The sequence below is a fragment of the Typopeltis vanoorti genome, chromosome 17 (assembly GCF_054136105.1).
Source record: "Typopeltis vanoorti isolate ZY-2024b chromosome 17, IOZ_Tvanoo_1.0, whole genome shotgun sequence".
Taxonomy (NCBI): Eukaryota; Metazoa; Arthropoda; class Arachnida; order Uropygi; family Thelyphonidae; genus Typopeltis; species Typopeltis vanoorti.
In genome coordinates this window covers 54,499,879-54,520,466 of record NC_143565.1, presented here as the reverse complement: position 1 = coordinate 54,520,466, position 20,588 = coordinate 54,499,879, and the positions used below count along the sequence as shown (strand labels likewise).

General features: G+C 35.8%; 1 protein-coding gene across 1 annotated transcript in view; it reads right to left on the bottom strand.

Annotated features, from left to right (window-relative positions):
- The window catches only part of LOC150097401 (two pore potassium channel protein sup-9-like), a 173,651-nt gene extending 154,240 nt beyond the window's left edge, over positions 1-19,411 (bottom strand). The window contains exon 1 of the mRNA XM_090407222.1: positions 17,903-19,411. Within this exon, the coding sequence (XP_090263348.1) occupies positions 17,903-18,185 (283 nt within the window). The 5' untranslated portion in view covers positions 18,186-19,411. The remainder of the gene's footprint in view (positions 1-17,902) is intronic.
- Between the last annotated feature and the right edge of the window lie 1,177 nt (positions 19,412-20,588).

Below are 20,588 nucleotides of genomic sequence, written 5' to 3'. Positions count from 1 at the left end.
ACCACTTGTACTCTTAAGAAATCCAACTAACTTTCTGTGCTTTTCAACTAAGTTAATAATTCTTTCTTACCTCAGCAACCTTCGACATATACTCGCTTCGGTTTACTGTTATTAAACCTGGGTCAGTAGGATGCCAGAAGCAGCCCTATTCACCTAAAACATAGTTTTTGTTGGCAATATATAGTAAGCACTTCTTCGTGTTTAATGGTTCGAAAAACTCAAAGAAATATCTCCTTTCTCCGCCATCCCTAAAGGGCTTTGATATATTTTGACCTCTGAACAACTACTTGAAAATGTCGTATATCTTGTACTTGAAAGAGAAGTTATAAACATGCTAATTCTAGGAAGAATGCTTTGTCGTATGAAAAACGTATTTGACTTGACTTTCTCTCTCTCTCTCTCTCTCTCTCTCTCTCTCTCACACACACACACACACATGCACGCACGCACACAATCTTTACACTAATGGACCAATTCTATAATACGTTTTCAGATTATATTGAAGTGCTCTCCTCATTATCATATTTTAACACGTGGTTTGATATTTACCGAAATTAAAACACACATTTTGTCAATTAGTGACATGATTGAATAATCTAGTAGTGGTTGGATATAACCGAATCACACGAGCCTTTCTGATACTAATCACTGGCCAGAACATCCATCTTCAATTTAGTTTAGCACACCAAATGGGACGAGACTAAATCGAAGATGAATGTTCTTGTAATTGATGAAGGAGTACGCATATAGATCGTGTGATATTGGATAATACCATGCACGAGTTATCTCGAAGTTGGTAGCATTTCTATCGATTAAAAAGGTTCAATGATAAAGATAATTTAGAATTCTGAGGTTGTGTGCTAAATAAACAAATTGCAGATCACTAAGAGAATCGTAAAAAGTTCGTTTCATAAAGAGCTGCTTTTATTCTGACGTCATTTGTTGTCACGACAATGGAACCTATATATGTTCACCATTTGCTCTTCAAACACATGAAATTGCTTTGGGTAATTTTATTGCTAAAATAGCTCGATATTTAAACCTAACTTAAGATGTTTTCACTAATTTTAGTAACGATTCAAAATAACAGATAGGAATAAAATATATTCAGCCAGACCGTGGTTTATAAGGATAATCCTACGTGTTTAATCATATTTTACGTAAAGACAAAACTGATTTTACAGATGCCGATCATTTTAAAAATGCACCTAAAAAGAAAAAAAAAAAAACTAATCAACAATTACTCTTTTCAAAACACAGTAGTTGTGATGTCTCTCAGCACAGAGCCGAAAGTTTTAGGGTTGCATTAACTAATCATATGTTTTTTGATAAGCAATAGGAAAAGGATGAATTGATGAATTGTCTTTGATGCTTCCATCATTCAAGCTATTTCAGTCCTCCGAATAAGCAGGTTGGTGGTCTAACCGTCAGATGAATCTTCATAAACTTCATGTCTCGCTCTAAGACATTTACATCCATGGATGTAGAAGATGAATTTTATCATCAAACTTGAGACCGCTGGTTCTGCTTACTGAAGGTCTGAAGTGGCTTAGAAAGTTCCATATTTAGTTTCTTCAACAGACTTTCGTTATTTAATCCCCTTTAAAATAGAATCTCATTTCATCTTCTGATTCGTGTTAGGCTTAATAGTGACCAAATAGCTTCGCCTCTTACAAACCTGCTTGCAGCTTATGGTAGGGCTGTTAATTTTGCTATGCGCTTGTTCTTTTAGCTGGTATGCCTGTTTTGCGGGACGAACAACCGACTTTCCTGGAATATAACTCCTGCTAATTCACCTCTAGCTAGAGTTATCATATTTTAGGAAAGATAATCCAGGATATTTCATGAAAAATTAATTTCAATATTAAGAAAGCGGATGACTTATAAGTTATACACCCCTACATGACAAACAAAAGTTGGTATGAAGAAATAAAAGGAAATCATAGAGCAAGGAACTCAATAAATCAACAAAATACTCAAAATATTGAACAGTAGATTGCTTACCTTCTGGTCTATTGTGAAGATGATGTGAGACAAAATCGTTTTGTATTCGATATCTACAAATTCGCAGAATTCTTTAAGTTGGGTGGCTCTGACTGTGTATACATGAAAATATTTGTATATTTTAATTACTGTCACTTCAACAGGAAGTGTATCTGCAGCAGTCTGAACACAATTATTTATTATATTTACCGAGAAGCCAATGCCTAAAACATGATGAGACCATCTTGTTTCAATGTTTCTCGCCCTCTCCTATTTTTCTCCAAACTTTGTATTGTTATTATCGGTACAGTAACACCTTTTTTATCAAGAGACTATTTCTTGACATTTTTCAAAAGATAATCACATGATGTCTGAATTTTATCCTGGTACATCTTCACAATGTAGGAGTTTTGCCTGAATCCCGTGATCTAAAGTAAAGTATCGAACCACTGTAGGGACTATTTTTATGTCTTTTTGATTTGAGCTATCGACTGTTATAGTTACGTAACTAACAGAACATTCATTTGTAATTAATGCCGATATCACATTTATAATTATCGCTTCAGTTTTTGTACGAGCGGCTGAAAATTTTGGTTCGAATAACTTTTTAATTAACTTAGGTGTATAGTCTTATGTCTTGAAACTGATTTCATGCATTGCAGAATAATAAGCAAATACGGCTTCTTTAGCAGAACATTTAAGGTCATCATCAATAGCGTCTGTCGATTTAAAATAAGCAGCTATATTAGAAGATGAAACTACTTACTGCTCTCTTGTGTTGAGCACTTTTTATATGATCTTCTGTATCTCCTTATGTGCGACTGTGAGGTTTCCGTGACACAATGTGCAACTTACACGATCGCTGGAATAAGAAGGCTTTATAAACTTATACTCATCTTGCAACTTTTTTAATTGAAACTGCATTTTCTTTTTCCCAGCAAAAATTAAAAAAAAAAAGAAAAAAGAAGTAGACTTCAGACACAAACATCAAACACATATGGAGAATTACCAATCACTAAACACGGTAAAGCCAAGGTATTTAAAAATTCCGGACTTTTGTTTCAATCCTGGACACAGCCTTCGGACGTAATTACAAATCCAGGATGTCCGGGCCAATTCCGGACGTCCGGTAACCTTACCGTTAGCTGAAAAAATCTCTGATAAATATTCCCAGACGCGATTCGAACCCACGTCTTTCGAACCAAAGGGTTTCGTCTGTAACGACTGAAATAAGAAGACTCTATATGAAAAGAATAAAATATAGAGGTGCAGATGAGGCATCTTAACGATGACTAGATCGGAATGATCTAAAAATTATCAATTATTGCACGAGAATTCCCTAAATTATCTTTCATGTTGCTTTCCTCAGTTATAAGTTGTTTAACTTGATATTTCGAATGGAGCCTTATAATTATGAGATCATTTCAAACTTTATTGAATCAAGAAGCGAATCTATAAAGGCATATAATTAAATTAAAACTCGAACTCCATAGTAAATTGTATTTAATTCGTCTACAAAGCCTTTCTACACTCTAATTTTTTTTTTTGCACTTTTACAAATCATCTTGATTGTGTATTGATAATATGCATGTCATAAGCCAGGCTTAACATAATTAAGCCACTTGGGTAGTTCGCATTGCTTCATGAGACTTATTACAACAGACTCAAAATGCAGGATTCTGAGGAATTTTAAGAAACATTCCATAAGGTTTAAAAGCGAAATACTCTCAAAATAAAGGAAGCACATTTCGCATGCCTATCGTAGATGGGACGATAGGCATGCAAAAAAAAAATAAAAATAAATAAAAACATTAAGTTTCATTCATCAAAATAAGACGCAGCACGTTGCACTGTGATTATTCAAAAACGAAACAAGGGTAGGGGATTATGAATAAATAAATGAATGAGATGTATAATGAACAAACCTGGAGAACTGTAACGCTAGTTCCATGAAAGTTTCCTTTCAAATTCATGCTAAAGTTTGATGCAATTAATATTTGGCAGAAAAATTTTAATAAAGAAATCTTGGTGGGAAATGTGTTGTTTATACATTTATTAGATGACCCAATCCAGGACATTTGGAGTGTGGAATAGACTTAGGACAGGTTAAGGGAGTGTGACCGAATAAAGACATAAAAGTTGGTGAATGGAGTAGGAGGAGAAAGAACAGAGGACCATCTTTAGGATTCGGGGCCATTTTTGAAACCTGAGTATTCAGCAAGGGATTGAGGAGCAAATTTTTCCGATGGTGATTGTAACCTTAACTTGGGTACCGAAGAAGAATGTAATGAACAGGACAAACATTGTATGAAATAGTAAGGATCTTCGCGATGTCTGTGACGATTTCATGGGCATCCAGTTAATGATAATAATACTAATTTCATTAGCATTCGGTAAATGTTAAAGAAATTTAAACGCATTTATGTGAATCTCATAATGGGTTACGAAAAGTCGTAACCAATTATGAGTAGATAAACGAAACACTTCCAACTCAGTTTAAATATGTAGTCTCTAAGGTAAATTTGTCAAAACAAGAATTTCTCCTTGATTTTGATAGGTCCTTAGTGTCCATAACCTTCCAAAGCACCTAACAGTTATTTCAGAATAGGACAGTTAGTCCAATGCTTATAGTTTGTGTGTAAATTGCGTGTGTTCTCTTGACAGGTTTGTCCGTTTGGCGGGATGAAAACCCCGAGTTTCCTGAAAACCCACCACCTCCGTATGAGACTGACACTAACTTACCCACAGTTCAAAAGCCCTGATAAAGGTTCTTTGCGTCTTAGACGAGACTCGAATCGAGGTGTTTCCAACCGAAGGACATTGCGGAAACCGACTGAGCTACGAGACCTACGAAGACCGTAACCATAGCGAATTATTTTGTGGTTTGATGTACGCTTTATTTCACCAATTATTATGTTTCAAGCTCATGTTCAGAATTATTATTCGTCCTGCAAATTATGCTGACGTATTTGGTTGCGAGATTATTTAGCTTCTCGATTTTAAAAGTAGCTTTACGTAACCTAACTATGTTAGGTTACGTAAAATCCTTGTGACTTGACTATCCTTGTGCCCCCAAAGGAGGTTAATCAAGTCTCATCAGTTCGAAGTCGAAAGTTGACCGACGAACCACGACGACGTCTATGTCTTTAAATTACGAGAGAATAGAGGATCTACGATTTTGGAAACTGAACATAAAAGTAAGAACATAAAACTTTCATCACCACAGGAATTGATAAAAATAATCTAAAATACCTAATCTTGAAATACATTAAGAATAATCTGTTTTTATAGATCATCTATTTAAAAATAAACTAGTACTTGTTGGCAATGCATCTTGGGAAATGCATATTCTTTCAAAGGCTAGTCAAGATCAATACACAAAGGACGAAGCACTAATACTATTGATAGACGCTTTCTTAAAATCGGTGCTTAATTTTTAAATATTTGATATAATTATCAGATGATATAAATGCGTAAAGAGAGGAGAGAACTCACTTAATATGTAGTGTTCCCACAAAAGAATGCAACTCGCTTAAATGTAAATATTTTAAAACCAAATTGTTTATATGTAGCTGTTCACCGTCAAAGAGTTTTGTGCGCAGGCGCATCCATTTCATTCTAATTGGGTAGTGTGCAGGTGTGCATAACGTCAACAAAAACTTCACTGGTTCACGTCTTACCCAAACGTGAATTTAGGGAGTCATGTGCAACAACGGACCTTGGCTGTCTATCTTTGACACTTCTTAAGTGACGGTTTAATTATAATTATTTATTATTTTTATTAAATGACACCTACGCGAAGTGCGATAATTCATTGCCGGATCAGTCCTCGAACTACACAATACTCACGATTCACTATCTAAACTGCGTGAATTTAAATAAACTGAATACGTTAAGAAATATGTCTGCACGATATCTGTAGACCTCCCCAAAACGTATAAACGACATTCGTGAATGTTCTTGAGTGTTTGTTTACGAAGTTCAAACATACACTGTCCTTTTCTACCTTTATCCATCGAGCATTTACACTTTCAAAGAGGTTACCCACAAAATAAATAGTAGTGTGCACTTACAAACACGGAAGAAGCACTACGCCAGTTTTTAATTACAGAGAAAGTATCAAACTGTACGCTTTTCCGTATCTTGATAGGGTTTGTCAGGACATTCCGCATTCGGAGTGACGAAGAATCTCAGATGCTCATCGACCGAGCAGATAGCTGAGTAATCAAGGACCTGTTTCTTAGCGGATCATTGTCTCTAAGTTTTTTGAATGTACACATCAAAGGAGACTTCATTATAACATATACGATTAAATTACAGATAAATACAATTACTTGGAGTTGTAGTGCGCATAGCAAGCTGAGTAACAGGTAGAATGCAAGCCGGTTTACTTACGGCTCATACTGAAATTGTTTTCGACACTTGGTTTTAATAAAACTAGAATTTATAAAAGAAATCCGAAAATCGCCTAGCTCTAACCGTAATTGAATGCTTCTAAAACAGATCAAAACATTTTAGCAACAAATTTAAAATATTTAAAATTTCGTGACGTTTACGTTGTTATGGTATGTGGGCATAAATGAGTCGCTAGGCCTAATCAAGTCGATTCCATTACCAAGGAGACCTAAACAATACTAAATCGAGCATTGTTCTTTTCATGTCTAGACGATGTTACCTTTTAGAAGAGAGTGATCACGACATCACGCGACATGCGCTAACTGCTGTATTGCAACAATGGAAGCAGCAACTTAATGGCGAACATAGGAAGAATTCACTTATGAAGAGGAAGTAGTCAACGTTCATAATCAACTGACGAAATTCCCACCACAATCAACTGCGATGCACATTATTTCTTTATTTGTTCAAAACGTGGATATTAAGATGAAAATGGAGGGAGAAAGACGTTGTTTAAGATGCATTGCTATTACTTAAGACATCTTGAAGATCTCTCACTAACGAGAAATTAGGACAAAGAACTGAAAAGCATTCTGATGAGTCGCTACAGACTTAAGTGGTTTCGCTATCTCGTTACGACGAACACGAAAATACCAACAAAAGTTAAAATGTCTGGACCGTATTAAAGAGAGAAATTTTAACCTGGTGGTGGTGGGTCGAAAGTGAACAGTAACTTAGTAGTTATTGTAGGTCATGTAGATCTCTAGGTCTATCTATGTAAAACGACTTATTAACATAGCTCTCACCACATGTAATGATATCGTGATGCAAACAGAACCTTTCTTATCATGTGAACATGACGTCATATACAATACATCTCAAACAAGCAACTCTTTTTCACTATGTGGAAAGATACGCATCTTTTTTCAGATCTAACTTTGCAATTTTTAACGTTTTCCTTGAAATGTATTGTTCGTTGGTCAACCAGATGTTATTATAAAATATCATCTCTTCCTAGAGGGGAAAAAAGACATTTTAACAATGAGACATACTCATAATTCAAATGTTATGCAAGTGAACAGTGCTATTTGTTGATACTTTTTACTTGCATAATATTTGAATAAGTTTAATTATCTTATGAATAAATAGAATACGATCAGTAATCAACATAAAGAACAGCTGTTAGCTTATAGCATTGAGTGACGTTTACCAAATACGTCCTGCATTACAAACAGAACTGATACGTTATTGAATATTCATTTCTTGAATCCATAATAGACGATAAGCTAGAGTGGATATTTATACAAAGGTACAGTACAAGGAACTAACAGGAGAAGACCTAAGCCGAGGTACATGTCAAGTAAAGCGATTAACAGAAATCTGTCTAGAGCCATCTAAGATGTTGAAGAGAGTCAGAATTGCATGAAGATTTTCATCAAACGAGAATCAAGAATTCTTAGACATGAGAGGATCAGCGGAGAAAAAATATGAATCCAAGTAACCAGGGACAATATACCAAATTCAACATCCCTCCCCCTTAAATGATTTTGAGAGCAGTATGATAGTTAGCACGAGATATTGCAGTGCAAGTATTATAGAAACTTTCTCCCTGATAGGATGTTCATACACAGCAGAGTACGGAGGGTGTCGAGAATGTTCCAACCAAAAATGCAGTTTGCAGGAAACTGAAAGAAGAGGAATAAAACTTGTGTAAGAAGAGTCGATCGGTGAAATAGTAGCGCAATAAGACTGCGGTGTGCAAGGTGGAGGAATATTGAAATAGACAGAGTAGCTGACAACTTTATTGAGCAGGTTGATGATACACAATTACGAGCATATCAGATGCAGAACGAACACCAACCCTAAACTGAAGAGCGAAAATAATCACTGTGAACTAACGAACGGTTTCAGGAACCAGTTGTTCCGTTGTTGACAACTGGAACCGGAGTCGTAACACTACGCTAACGGAATTATAATTGCGAGGACGGTTATAGCAAGTTTCATCTTCGGATATCGGTGGAGTGAAATCTAAATGCTTATCGGCCTCTTCCTGAGGATTATTTCCGACCAGATATCGTTTTTCATTATCTCAATTTGCTCATCTTGTAAGGGTTGCTTCCATCAGAATAATGTTTTAATAGTAACCATTATTATAAAAAAATAGATGGTGCATGGAAACATAAGGGTTTCATGTTTTTTAATGATTTTTTTTTTCATGATTCATTAGCCTAATCACTGATCCTAGTTCATTTGAGCATGTGTGAAACGAGATGGATCTTTTTTAGCGAGCACGACAGGGAAGGAATGATCTCTGCAATTGAAGCATCCTTATGAAATTCATGATCGACGAATCGACGTCAATGCAAAAGCTAATTATGCTATTCGCTGTTTAGAAAGGGTTTTCTAATAGACTGACCACTCATAGCGATCAGTTTATTATGACGTTTATTTATTTTTTGCACAAATATTTCTTGAAAAGTATAAACTAACCGTAACAATGGACATATTAATAGGAATAAGTCATATGGTTAGCGGTAGTTCATATATCTAGTTGAATTTAATAAAATATCCACATTTAGTAACTAAGCCATTGTAATCGAAGTTTACACTAAATATCGGTGCAAGCTCATCTCTAGTGCACGTGCTTCAACTTTCTCACCAGTTCCTTCAAGAATTGCAGTCTACTTGAAATGCAATTGTCCGCAGAGCAAAATACGTTTCAACGCCTAAAGCTGCGTGAAGAACAGCAAATTCAAGAAAGTTATATAAATAGCTTGTTGGAATAAGATCAAGATGATTGAATTGGAAGGTAAAGGAGTTGCAAATGAAGATCTCAAGCCATTCGAACAACTGATTGGCTTTAAACGAAGTATCACATTGAGGTACATTTGTTCCCTTGATTAAGCACGAGTTGGAGGTTAAAGTCAGCTGCTCGGAATGTGATACTGTGGCCGAAGATTGAACATACGACTATTATACACCCAAAGTCTGAGAAGTACACGTTAGATTGTTTTGGGATAGGATAACAATCTTAAGCAGTACAAGAGGGAAGGGGTTGAAGGGAAAACGAATGCCAGATAGAGGTAGTTATATTTTGCGAAAGACACTAAATATACAAAATCGACGCAATCAAATGTATTGGGTGACTCTATGAGGATCATACCTATATTATTTTTTTTTATTTTCATAATATAGTTTCTCATTGTCCTAATAATTGTTGGAGGATAGTATATATGGTCCTTCATTGTAGATTTTTAAAGGACTTTTCTGGACTTGATCGTTTCTGGTTTTACTCAATGTCCATCTGAATGAAAAAACTTCGTGCAATAGCGAAAGTCAATCAGGTCACATTCCATCATGCAATGTAAACTTTAAAAAAGTAAAAAAAAATGAAGGCTTGGGAAACCTGACAATATTTAGTCAACCTGCGTAAAAGTTGGATCTTTTATTTTTTTAATCAAGTCGAATCTTGTTATACCAATACTAAAGACAGCGTAAGCGTTAAATGCTTTGCATTCCGAAGATTAGTAGTATCAAATATGCCCACACGACGCCATTTATACTGAAAGGGTTATATTGAACATGTCAATTAATCAATTATCATCAAGAATGAGGGTTATCTGTTTCCACTCAGCTTCTGCAGAATCAATATACAGAGCGAAGAGATTTCTGCTTCTTTTAGAGCAGCTGACTAAGGTGTAATTAACTGCCGAAATTTAATTGGTAGTTGACTTCACGCGTGATAATAAACAAGTCTTTCGTTCTAGAAATCTATTAAGAAAAAGAAAATGATTCACTATTTAAGACTGTCGGTTTATGTTTTTTCAACTTCTCATTAAAAATAAGCGACAAAATCGAAGCTTCTACTTTTATGTAACATCTCAGAATGCGGTTTGGACGAATGTCATTTGATAAATTTTTCCTAATTATTTTTTTTTCAAAATTAGTAACTTGAATCCCGTTGTTTGTATTACATTAAAATATATAATTCACTCAGGTAATTTGATAAGATTTAAATTTAGTCCAAGCATTGGAAACCATCGCGTGTCTTTCTCAATAAATGGCCATTTGGAAATATGTCTAGTACTCCATAACTTTTATTTACGATTTGCATCTTTCAGTTAAGTGTGTTCTCAGGCGGGTTTGTCAGCTTTGTCGGGGATTTTAAAAACACACAATCCAGGAATTTAAAAAAAGCCTTGCTAACGCTGTCTCAATTAAGAGCTTAGAATTTGAATCCAACTTATCCGAAGCGAATGCCTTCATATTACGAAGGTGTGTAATTCACAGATTTATATAGGAAAAAGTACCTCATACGTTGATATCGGATTAGATTAAGTTCTTTCTCAATCAAGAGGGATTTTTTTAGATAACTCACGTACTTAGGAAAGAGACGGAAGATCATTAAAGATTATTTGTAATTACTAGTCTATTTTTTAAAATGTATTTAATGTTCAAATGCCACACGCATAACACTAACGTCCCCGCAGAGCAATTTTTTTTTCAGAGCGCAAATTTAGCAGGTTTAAATGGAGACTGCAGGGTGTTTTCCCTGCATAGCAAGTAAGCCGATCTGAGAAACACGCATTCAGTTTATGGGCATAAAAATCCCTCTAGGAAAGAATATAAGTATCGTGCTATAGAATTACTCAACCAGATACTTTATTCATCTTTGAACAATCCTTAAACTCTATGACATCAGCTTTTCTGCTGATATGTCATAGAGTAGCCATCCTTTATCATCGTATTACGCCAATTTTACCTTTGTATATTGAATGAATAAGAAAATGCATACAAGTTTTATTTAAGCGCGTGTCATGCGCAGTTAAAATTAGTCTGTGGAAAGTTCAACTAATTTAGATGAGGTTGTAATTGTGAGAAAAATGATCCGCTCGCCCTACCAGTGCTACCAGTGACTTCAAGTATGTTTCTTCTCTTTATTCATAGCTCTATAAAGAGATTGCGCAACTGAAATGACGTCACAAAAACAATATTTTACAGTAAGCATCAGATGTTGTCCAGGCTCATAAGTTGTGCGGTATGCATGTATAAAGACATCACTTATAGAGGCAGTCACATCCTCAGAGTGTTTTATTTATATTCTTAGTAAACAAAGTTTAAGATGTTGTTAAGAGTTCATTTTAGGCAAAATAACTAAAAATGAAATAATTCTTAAGTGGAAAAAGTGTCTGACATCTTCAATTATTGTCTAAAATATTTTTATGTTGACAATTTAAGGGAACTGTCACCCCAAGTATAATTCCATTTGTATTCGGTGAGATCCTATGAAATAGATGAAAATATTTCTTTTTCTACGATAATTCGATGCTTGAACGAACTAAAAATATGTCTAGATCGTCATAAAATACTCCATCACCATACCCACTTTATGTTTTTGTTTCCATTTTTAGATGTAACTTATAAAATGAGTTCGCGGTTTGGCTTCGTCCGCCCTAACATTCAATAATGAAGGGTAAAATTCCCAAAGAGGAAACCAAGTAAGAAAATGTCAGAAATGTAATAGTTTAAACTACAGAAAAGGGTCGAAACAGATTCAACTTTAACTTATATTTATTTTTTTAAACATTTTTCAAATTTATCAGTTAAAATGCACTCTCTTTTTATTTACGAACTTATAAAATAAATCCTTTTTTAAGTGCATTTTACAAAATGCGTAAGTATCTATTAGGTCTGTCTATCTTATCACAGACAGATCACCAGGTCTGTCTGTCTGTTTTGTCTATGAGAGATGCATATGAAAGAGATTTTCTAATCGGCAGAATTTTCATTTGGTATTTCTGATCTTTTCTAATGACGTGTCAACAGATATTCATTCCTATATAAACTGGACCAAAAGAACACTTCATATTCTGAAGGATATAAATTTGGAAATTAGAAATAATTGGACACTACATTGTCATTAACTGTTAGGATTTGCTGTAATTATAACCAAAGCGCTGCTACGATTATGAGGCCGCCACGCAAAATGACAAAATGTACTTATTATATAACACATGAAAATGTACGTTTTTTCCTTCATATTGTTTGGCATCTGTATATCCTAATCCTGCTTTATGTTTATACGTAGATCATACAAGCTTTTGAAACCATGTCCGATGGAACAGAGTGGTTAATTTTTATTCCTGTAGTATTCTATGTTTGTAACTTGCGTGTGTTCTGCTAACTCACCTTTAACTAAAGGTGAGTTAGCAGGTCTTGTATATCTTGTATGAGACCGGCTAACTCACCTTTAGTTGAAAAGCCCTAATAGAAGCACTTCGCGTCCTAGAAGAGATTCGAATCCAGGTCTTTCGAACAAAAAACGTCGAAACCGACTGAAGTACGAAGTCTTTTTTTTGCATCAATACGTTGGATAATTTGGTCAATCGGTGGTCACCTGCTTTGAATGTAAATATTCCCATATGATATAATCCGTGCACCCTTCTGCTGTTGTTATTTAGAATTACTACCGATACAACTAGGCTATCGAGGGTAGTATATTATTCTTATTAACTCCGCATATCCTATCGTGCGAAAGAAATTCCAGAATTTTCTGGAGTGAATGAAAATTCTACCTTCTACGCTATTTATATACGAGACGATACACTTTCTTTTATTTTTTTTCAGTGTAATTTCTTGCGCATAAAATTTTTATAAAAACATTCAGACATTTAGACTTCACTTATCTATCATTCTGGTTTATTACAAAGTCAAAAAAAAAGGAAATTTGCTTATAAATTTTTTGTTGAGCATGTGCCAAAATGAATGTGTCCACGGAGAATCCAGACTCTTTTTGGGAATCTAAAATACCGCAAAGCAAAGCGCTTATGTGCAATTTTGTGCGCACACAATGCTGAGATATGAATAGGCTGCAGTAAAAAACGAGTTTTTTTTCCCTTTTGCATTCTCTGGAGGCTCGTTTTCGTAAAAATGCAAGAATGTGTACGTCCGGGAGGACACAAATGATTATAATGATCATATGTATACATAAATTACATGAAATATATGCAATATTTATATATAGTATGTGTATACAGGTACGGTCTCATATATTCTTTATATTTCTTTATATTATCATAAATGATCGACATCGAACTGTACCTGGGCCTGTAACTGAGTAGAATCACTGCTCAGTAATGAGTTAAACGATCTTTCGGATCATCATTGAGGTTAGAGCGATCTGAGGGATCACCTATTTTTGAAGAAGACCCTTTACTTATATAGTGGTCTCTGATGAGAACCAATGAGTTCGAAACGGCTATCAGGCCAGTGAAACCTTTATCACAAAAAGTCGAACATACGGACACTTAGCCAACGTTCGTGTCCTTTAAGCTTACTGAGGATTGTATTATCATAAACTGTGGTCCGTTTTCGGACACTTACAAAGTTTCTATTTTTATTCCTTCTGCTATGAATAAGGATGGATCTTTAATATTTCTATTTCTGTCTATACAGAATTTTACTTCTGATACGCTATTAAGTAAATTAAATCTAGAGTTATGTTTAAAATTTCCCGGTGTAATTAGAAGACTTAAATTTATTGAGGTTAGAGCGATCTGAGGGATCGCTCTTATAACGTAATTTGCTTGCATTATCTTCTAACGTGATCGTGTATTAATTTTTTGTTTTAGATCGTAAAACAGTCGAGAATAAAACCTTCCTCCACGTATAAATCAGCAGATATCAACAATCTGAATATCAACAACAATAAGAAAACAGTTTTGACAATCACTTGGCGTTTTATCTATCAAACAATGCTGCTAAGATGGATGAGCTTATTTTTAATTGTAAAGATTTTCTCCTTCAGCTGCCTAAAAAACGAAATCTAAAAGTTTCTCGGTAATTCAGTCCAGTTTAACCCATTAAAAGATTGATTAAATTGTCAAGGTCACAGTTTTTAGATAGTTCTAGATTTTTTGGGTTGATAAAAGCTCAAAAAATGCCTCCTTTTAACACACTCAATTTATCTAGGAAGTGAATTGATCAATGAGTTGAATCGGTCCCACAGGCCATGTTGAAAACAGCGACATCTTTTATCAATAATCTTTCTTATTTTTCTTTTATAAAACGAAGCATTTTAGGCGAATTATTTGAATTAATATCAAGACAACATTAACGAATAGAAGTTAATATGAAGATGCAAAAATGTATTTACATTTAAATGCTCATACACGAACTGTGAGGAACAAGAAAATCAACACTTACATTTATGCAAGTAATATCAATTTTAGGTAGACTTGTGTGAAATTTATTTCATATATTAAGAAAAGTATGAAGATTTCAAACAGCTAAAATGTATCGATTTAATGACCTTAATTTTTAGCCAATTTGCAACGAATATTTTTCGAAATAAAATATTGTTGTAAATCTAATTGATATAATGTTATAGATTTTGTTAAACAATAACAGTCGCTGGTTAACTACGTATGGGCTACGTCTCCATCATGCTTGGCAAATGAGCCACTGTGGCGATGATGACATTTCCTCTTGTTTTTATTATTGGTTCTCCAAGCATAAAAAATGAGAAAAAGCTGAATTTGTTTTTCTTAACGTTATCGATTAAGATCACATGATGACAGTTGCTGAGTTTTATTCGATAAATAACTGATACAAATCAGTGCACTGGGCAGAAGAGAAGAACTGGTGGATGTGACTTTATAAACTGTCTGTTGCATGAAGGGGAAAGACTTCCTAGCAGCTTCTTCAGCGAAACATTTCTTTCCTTTTATTCCGTTCTTCGATAATCTCATCAAACATTGTCTTCCAACCTCTGAGCACATGGAATGTAATTGTGTTTCCTCATTCATACCAATGATGAAATACTGTTGGGAAGCGATAATAGTGCGTTCGTTGAAATCCCTTTACAGTTGATCCTTACAAAACTGATCCTTATAATGTCGATCTTACAAAGGATTATAAGGATCAAGTTATTGTGAGCTAAACAATATCTTAAGAATAAGCATTGTTGTAAGGATACCGCTTGTAAGCTCAACAGGATTGTAAAGCCAACCTTATTTAACAAGGCAAATCCTATTATACTGATAACAGTCTAAGTTTACTGAGTTGGCTCAATATTCGAAATTGCAAGAATGCAAACAACTGGCCTTGTCACATCGAAACATTCGGATGAATCCTAGTAAAAGTTAAAATGATATTTTTGATGTCAGAATCTTAAGGATGGAATTATATATGTGCGCTCGTGAGTAAGACAGAAAATCCACCGTGGAAATTGATATTTGTCAACGTCTTTAGGTAGTAGATGATTTTCAACTCCCAATGTGAGACCACCACCCTACTTATTGGAAGGGTGAAGTGGCATGTGTGGTCTCTAGAGTACAGTTTCTGGATTATCTAACCCTTAATCCACCTGTCTATAGTACTAAAGTCCAAGATTTACAATATTTCTTGTGTAGGATTCAAGTTAAAAATTCACAAATTATTTGATGATCAGATATGACGTCTGATGCTTGCGTAACAGGGTGAAAGTAGCAGATCATAAAGGTGAGAAAATATATATGGCTATAAATATTCTTCATGGATAAAACATTTTTATAAATTCTGAATTGGATTAGGAAGTTAAATCTTTAATAATGGACCCTCTCGTGTATCATCTGGAAAGTGTAATAAAAAGAGAGAAAGAAGATTGCAGAATACTAAGTATGAAAGTGATTGGATTGCGTGAAGATAAACAACTCATTTATAAAGACTATTTAATCATATTAAGACCAAATTTGAATATTTGATCATCAATAGTTAAATACTCGTATCTGCCGACCTGGTTGGCCAATTGGCCAATTGGTTATCCACTCCACACCCAACGGGCTGTGAGTTCGAATCCCACCATGTGAGATTTTTTTAAAATATAAAATGACCTTTTTAAGAAAATATACGCAAGAAAACCCTTATCATTTTTAATGTTTATTTATTATGAAAGTAGACATTTCAGCTTTTACAATGTTTCCTACAGTGAAAGGAAAGATCTTCCCATCGCCCATTTTCTACAGCAATCATTAAAATGGCTTTTATTCTCTTCATCATAATAAAATATCTCGGATCAGATTATAACGTAGCATCAATAGTTTAATGCATGTATTTGTGATTGGCTCTTCGGTGTATTAATCTGAAGGTTTGACTCTCAATTGCGCCATACCAATGGAGAAAATGAAAAGACCAGGTATTTATCCAAGCAAAATTCTTCTCCTTATTTTAATCTGTAACCTAAAGCTCCTGACTTCTGTCCATTTAACTTTTATTTTGAAATTTTATACACGGTATTTTAGGAACGTAAAAATATTCAGTATTAAGGGATTGAATGGTCTATTCACAAAACTGAATTGAGCTGATTTATATAACGGTTGCCATGAAGATGATATGTGCAAAAAAAGAGGTTTAATAGTTTTGCTCATTACACATACGTATTTTTGTTAACAAAGGCCTATTGGCCTATTGGGATTAATTATAACTTTGTGCGTAAAGGGATTTGCACATTAAATAAATGGTGGTTTAATCTATGAGATGTATAGAAAACGATCGTTCTCGTGACTTAACTGCACGAGCTAAAATATACTAATGATTTTCGGAAGTTGAGAAAAAATAGAAACAATTTGTCATTAATATGACAAGGAATGTAAAAACATCACGCTACTGTAATTTCTCTATCTTGATATATATCTAAAGTGTGTGTGTGTGTGTGTGTGTGTGTGTGTGTGTGTGTGTGTGTGTGTGTGTGTGTGTGTGTGTGTGTGTGTGTGTGTGTGTGTGTGTGTGTGTGTGTGTGTGTGTGTGTGTGTGTGTGTGGATGCCTAGCACATTTACGGTCTACAGATATTTAACTAAAAATTCATAAATGTATTATCCCCCCCCCCCAAATGCAGGTTGTATGTATTAGAGATCCAACATCTTGCATGTTATGATTGCCTTTTTATATATTTTACACTACCTACCTGATTAGTCTATTAAGGTAAAACGCAAAATAGCTTCATAGAAATGAACATTTAAACTGTTAATCGAAGTACGTTGCTATGGTAACTTCTACTTCGAACAAAAACGATAATTGTTGAATTCTGTTCATTTCAACAGTTGACGTTTTTCATTTCACATTGTTGAACTATAACAATCGATTTGTTATGTGCATTTCAAACTAGGATTTTGTTTGTTTACTTTTGAATCGTTGATAGAGCGATATTTGTGTGCATTGTTATTGTGATTAGTAAAGCCAAAGATTGCCACTTTCAAATAGCAAATTGTTGTGCATAATAAATTAACAAATATACTTAGCAGGTTGTCATCATTAAGCAACATTATGTATTAAAGAAATTTCAGATAATTAAACTAAGTTATAAAAAGGAAACGTAACATTTTGCATGGAATTTAAAGTTTTATTTATAATGTATTAAAAATAATTTTGCGTTATCCTAGAAATAAAGTGTTTGCTCTTCGGAAACGACTAATCTACCTTGCACCATATTATCAGTATAAGATTTTTTTCAAAAAAATATGGTGAACATATTTATAAGCAACTCACCTATAGTAGTAAGGACGGTTGTAGCAAAATAAAAGGCTCCAGCAAATTTCCACTGTATCCCTGACTTGTGCGGTACACTTTTAATCACTACAGTGGTCCAGATACGATAGTCATCAGAGCTGATGTTGTACTTCTGCTTCAGCATGCTCTCGATGTGATCCAAGGCTTCCCGCTGTTTATCCTCGTTATCTGACTCCAGCGCATCAAAAATAGCGGCTCCAACGAGAAGATAAGTGAAGGTACATACGATTAGCGATAAGGTCCGGACGTTTTGTCTCTTCATTCCTGACGAACGCTTAATCCAGCGGGCACTATGAACTGCCTCCGCTTAATCCGTTCCTATCCAGGTTCGTTGACAGGATAAGGTTAAGTGCCCTTCATATACACGCACACGCACGCACACACACACACACACACGAGCGCTAAGCCTAGTTAGTGTTAGGTCTGACGGTACCGCCACAACACACGCACACACACAATCATTCGCACACCCACCCACACACGCTCTCTCACACACACTCTCTCTCTCACTCACACACACACGCGCACACACACAAAGGGATGTGGTCCAATTTCCCCCCTAATCCATGTCCCTTAGGTCATCTCCGCCATCCTGTCGTAGACATCAACAGTTCTTCTAGCCAATCATCGTCCCCCTCTAGTGCAGGACAGAGCAACAGGCTTTTCTACGACCCCGTGTGTCGACGAACACGTAACTAGGCAGGTGGGGCGTCGCGACGAGTCGGTCCGTGGTCCAGAACGTGCACCATATGTAGGCACAGATGACAATCAAACCGCCTTGTTTTCCTGAGATCCGCAGGTCCGCACACCGCCATTTTCCTAACGGCCATGTCGCTTACGCTGGGATGTGTGATTCGGGCGGCTGTTGTCGGGGGTTGGGTGACGGAGAAGAGCGTGGAGGTTGCACACAACACAGACACCGACTGTTCCTGACGAGCATCGAGACGTGACAAAACACTGTTCCGATTCACACGAACGACAACGCACAAAAGAGAAAAGAAAATGCACGTGCAGGATCAACGATACCTATCGTCTGACGGAGGTTCTGTTCGATGCGTCCAAGAGAGAGGTTATCCACCCTAAGTCAGGAGGAAATGGTTTCTTCCTTTCAGGGGCCGGGGGCGCCGCCACTTCTCACGGCGATGAACTCGCTTTGACATCACTGCGGCGGCGGCGGCAGGGAAAACGCTAGCTGTCGCGTCGCACGCGCACACAGTCACAACTACTAGCAGGAACGAAATGGATCGAGTAGCGACGTGAGACGAACAGCTGGACCAAGAAAAGCAGATTTCTCGAAGCACGCTTACATTTGTTGAGGGGAGGGGGGTAGTTACGTGCGATGCAGCTCCGTCGAACACCCCTGCATGGCGGTATTCCGATTATGTGTCCTGGTGAAGCGAGTTGCCGACGACACCACGAGAGAACTGGCGGATAAGAGGTATTTGCATCGCTTCCTACCTGGCACTCTAATCCAACAATTCCGAGCGCATAAAGTGAAGCCGAACAGCGAGGGTCCTTCCGTGTCAGGAGAACAGCATCCCCATCCCAGCAACTATAAAACCCCTGGACTCATTATCGTGTCCAGCAGCTCCAAACTGTAGTCTACAGCAAAGTGGCTGTCGCCCAAGCGCCCTCTCACTTGTCCGTTGGCGATACATGCCGTCTGACGAGTTGTGGGAAAATCCAATATCGTCGAGGGGTGATGGGTGTCAAAAGGGAGAGGGGAATTTCCGTCTCGTATTATAGAGGACTTGGACGGAGATAACTGTTCACGAGAAACTAACCAGCTGGTCTCCTCCTATTAAATTATATATATGTAATATATCGACTTAAACTGGGTTCTCCGGTTTTTTCTTTTTTTTCTGCTAAAAATAGATGTCGCTGTGAAAAATTGATAATTTTCTATTATTGGTAAAGAGAGCGCATGATCACTGGGATACCTTAATGGATCCTAGACGGCAATTGGAGGTGCACTAACTGCACGCAATATTAGACTGCAAGAAGTTCCTCCGTTAAGTCAATGTACTTTCTTCTAAGTGGTTTAACAATCAAGCATTTGATTATCTCTGATTCTACTGTATTTATTAGCTATTTCATTCTTAACAATGCTGTTTTAACTAATTGAGGAAAGTGGTATATATATGCTGTGCAATAATTTGCATACTGTTTGAAAGTATGAAAAGAAAAGTATAAAATAAAAATAAGTCAAGAAATTAGCTCCATGAAAGTTAATATCACTTAAAGATAAAAAATTAATAATGGATAATCTCAGTAAATAATTACAATTGCTTACTGGAAATACGTTTCCATGGTTACCAGACATTTGAAAAGTTCATTGTTGAAGTATAGTGGATATTGAACTCTTAGGAAAGATTACAAAAAGTTATGGATTTTCTGTTATACAGAATATCAGATGATCTATGGATTTTAAATAAAAAATCAAAGTAAACTCTAGATATTGTTGTAATTTTGTCAAATCAAATGGATTGAATAAATACTGGGAGTATTTATTCATGGGTGACGGAATAGATGATGGGGTTATCGTCATTATAAATTTAAAAATATTTCGTTCTTTCCCAAGTCACCTCCAAAACTGTGCGATCACCAAGAATGAAACATCTGGAACGTTGCAAATACAACAGAAGATTTCCAGCTGCTCTACAGA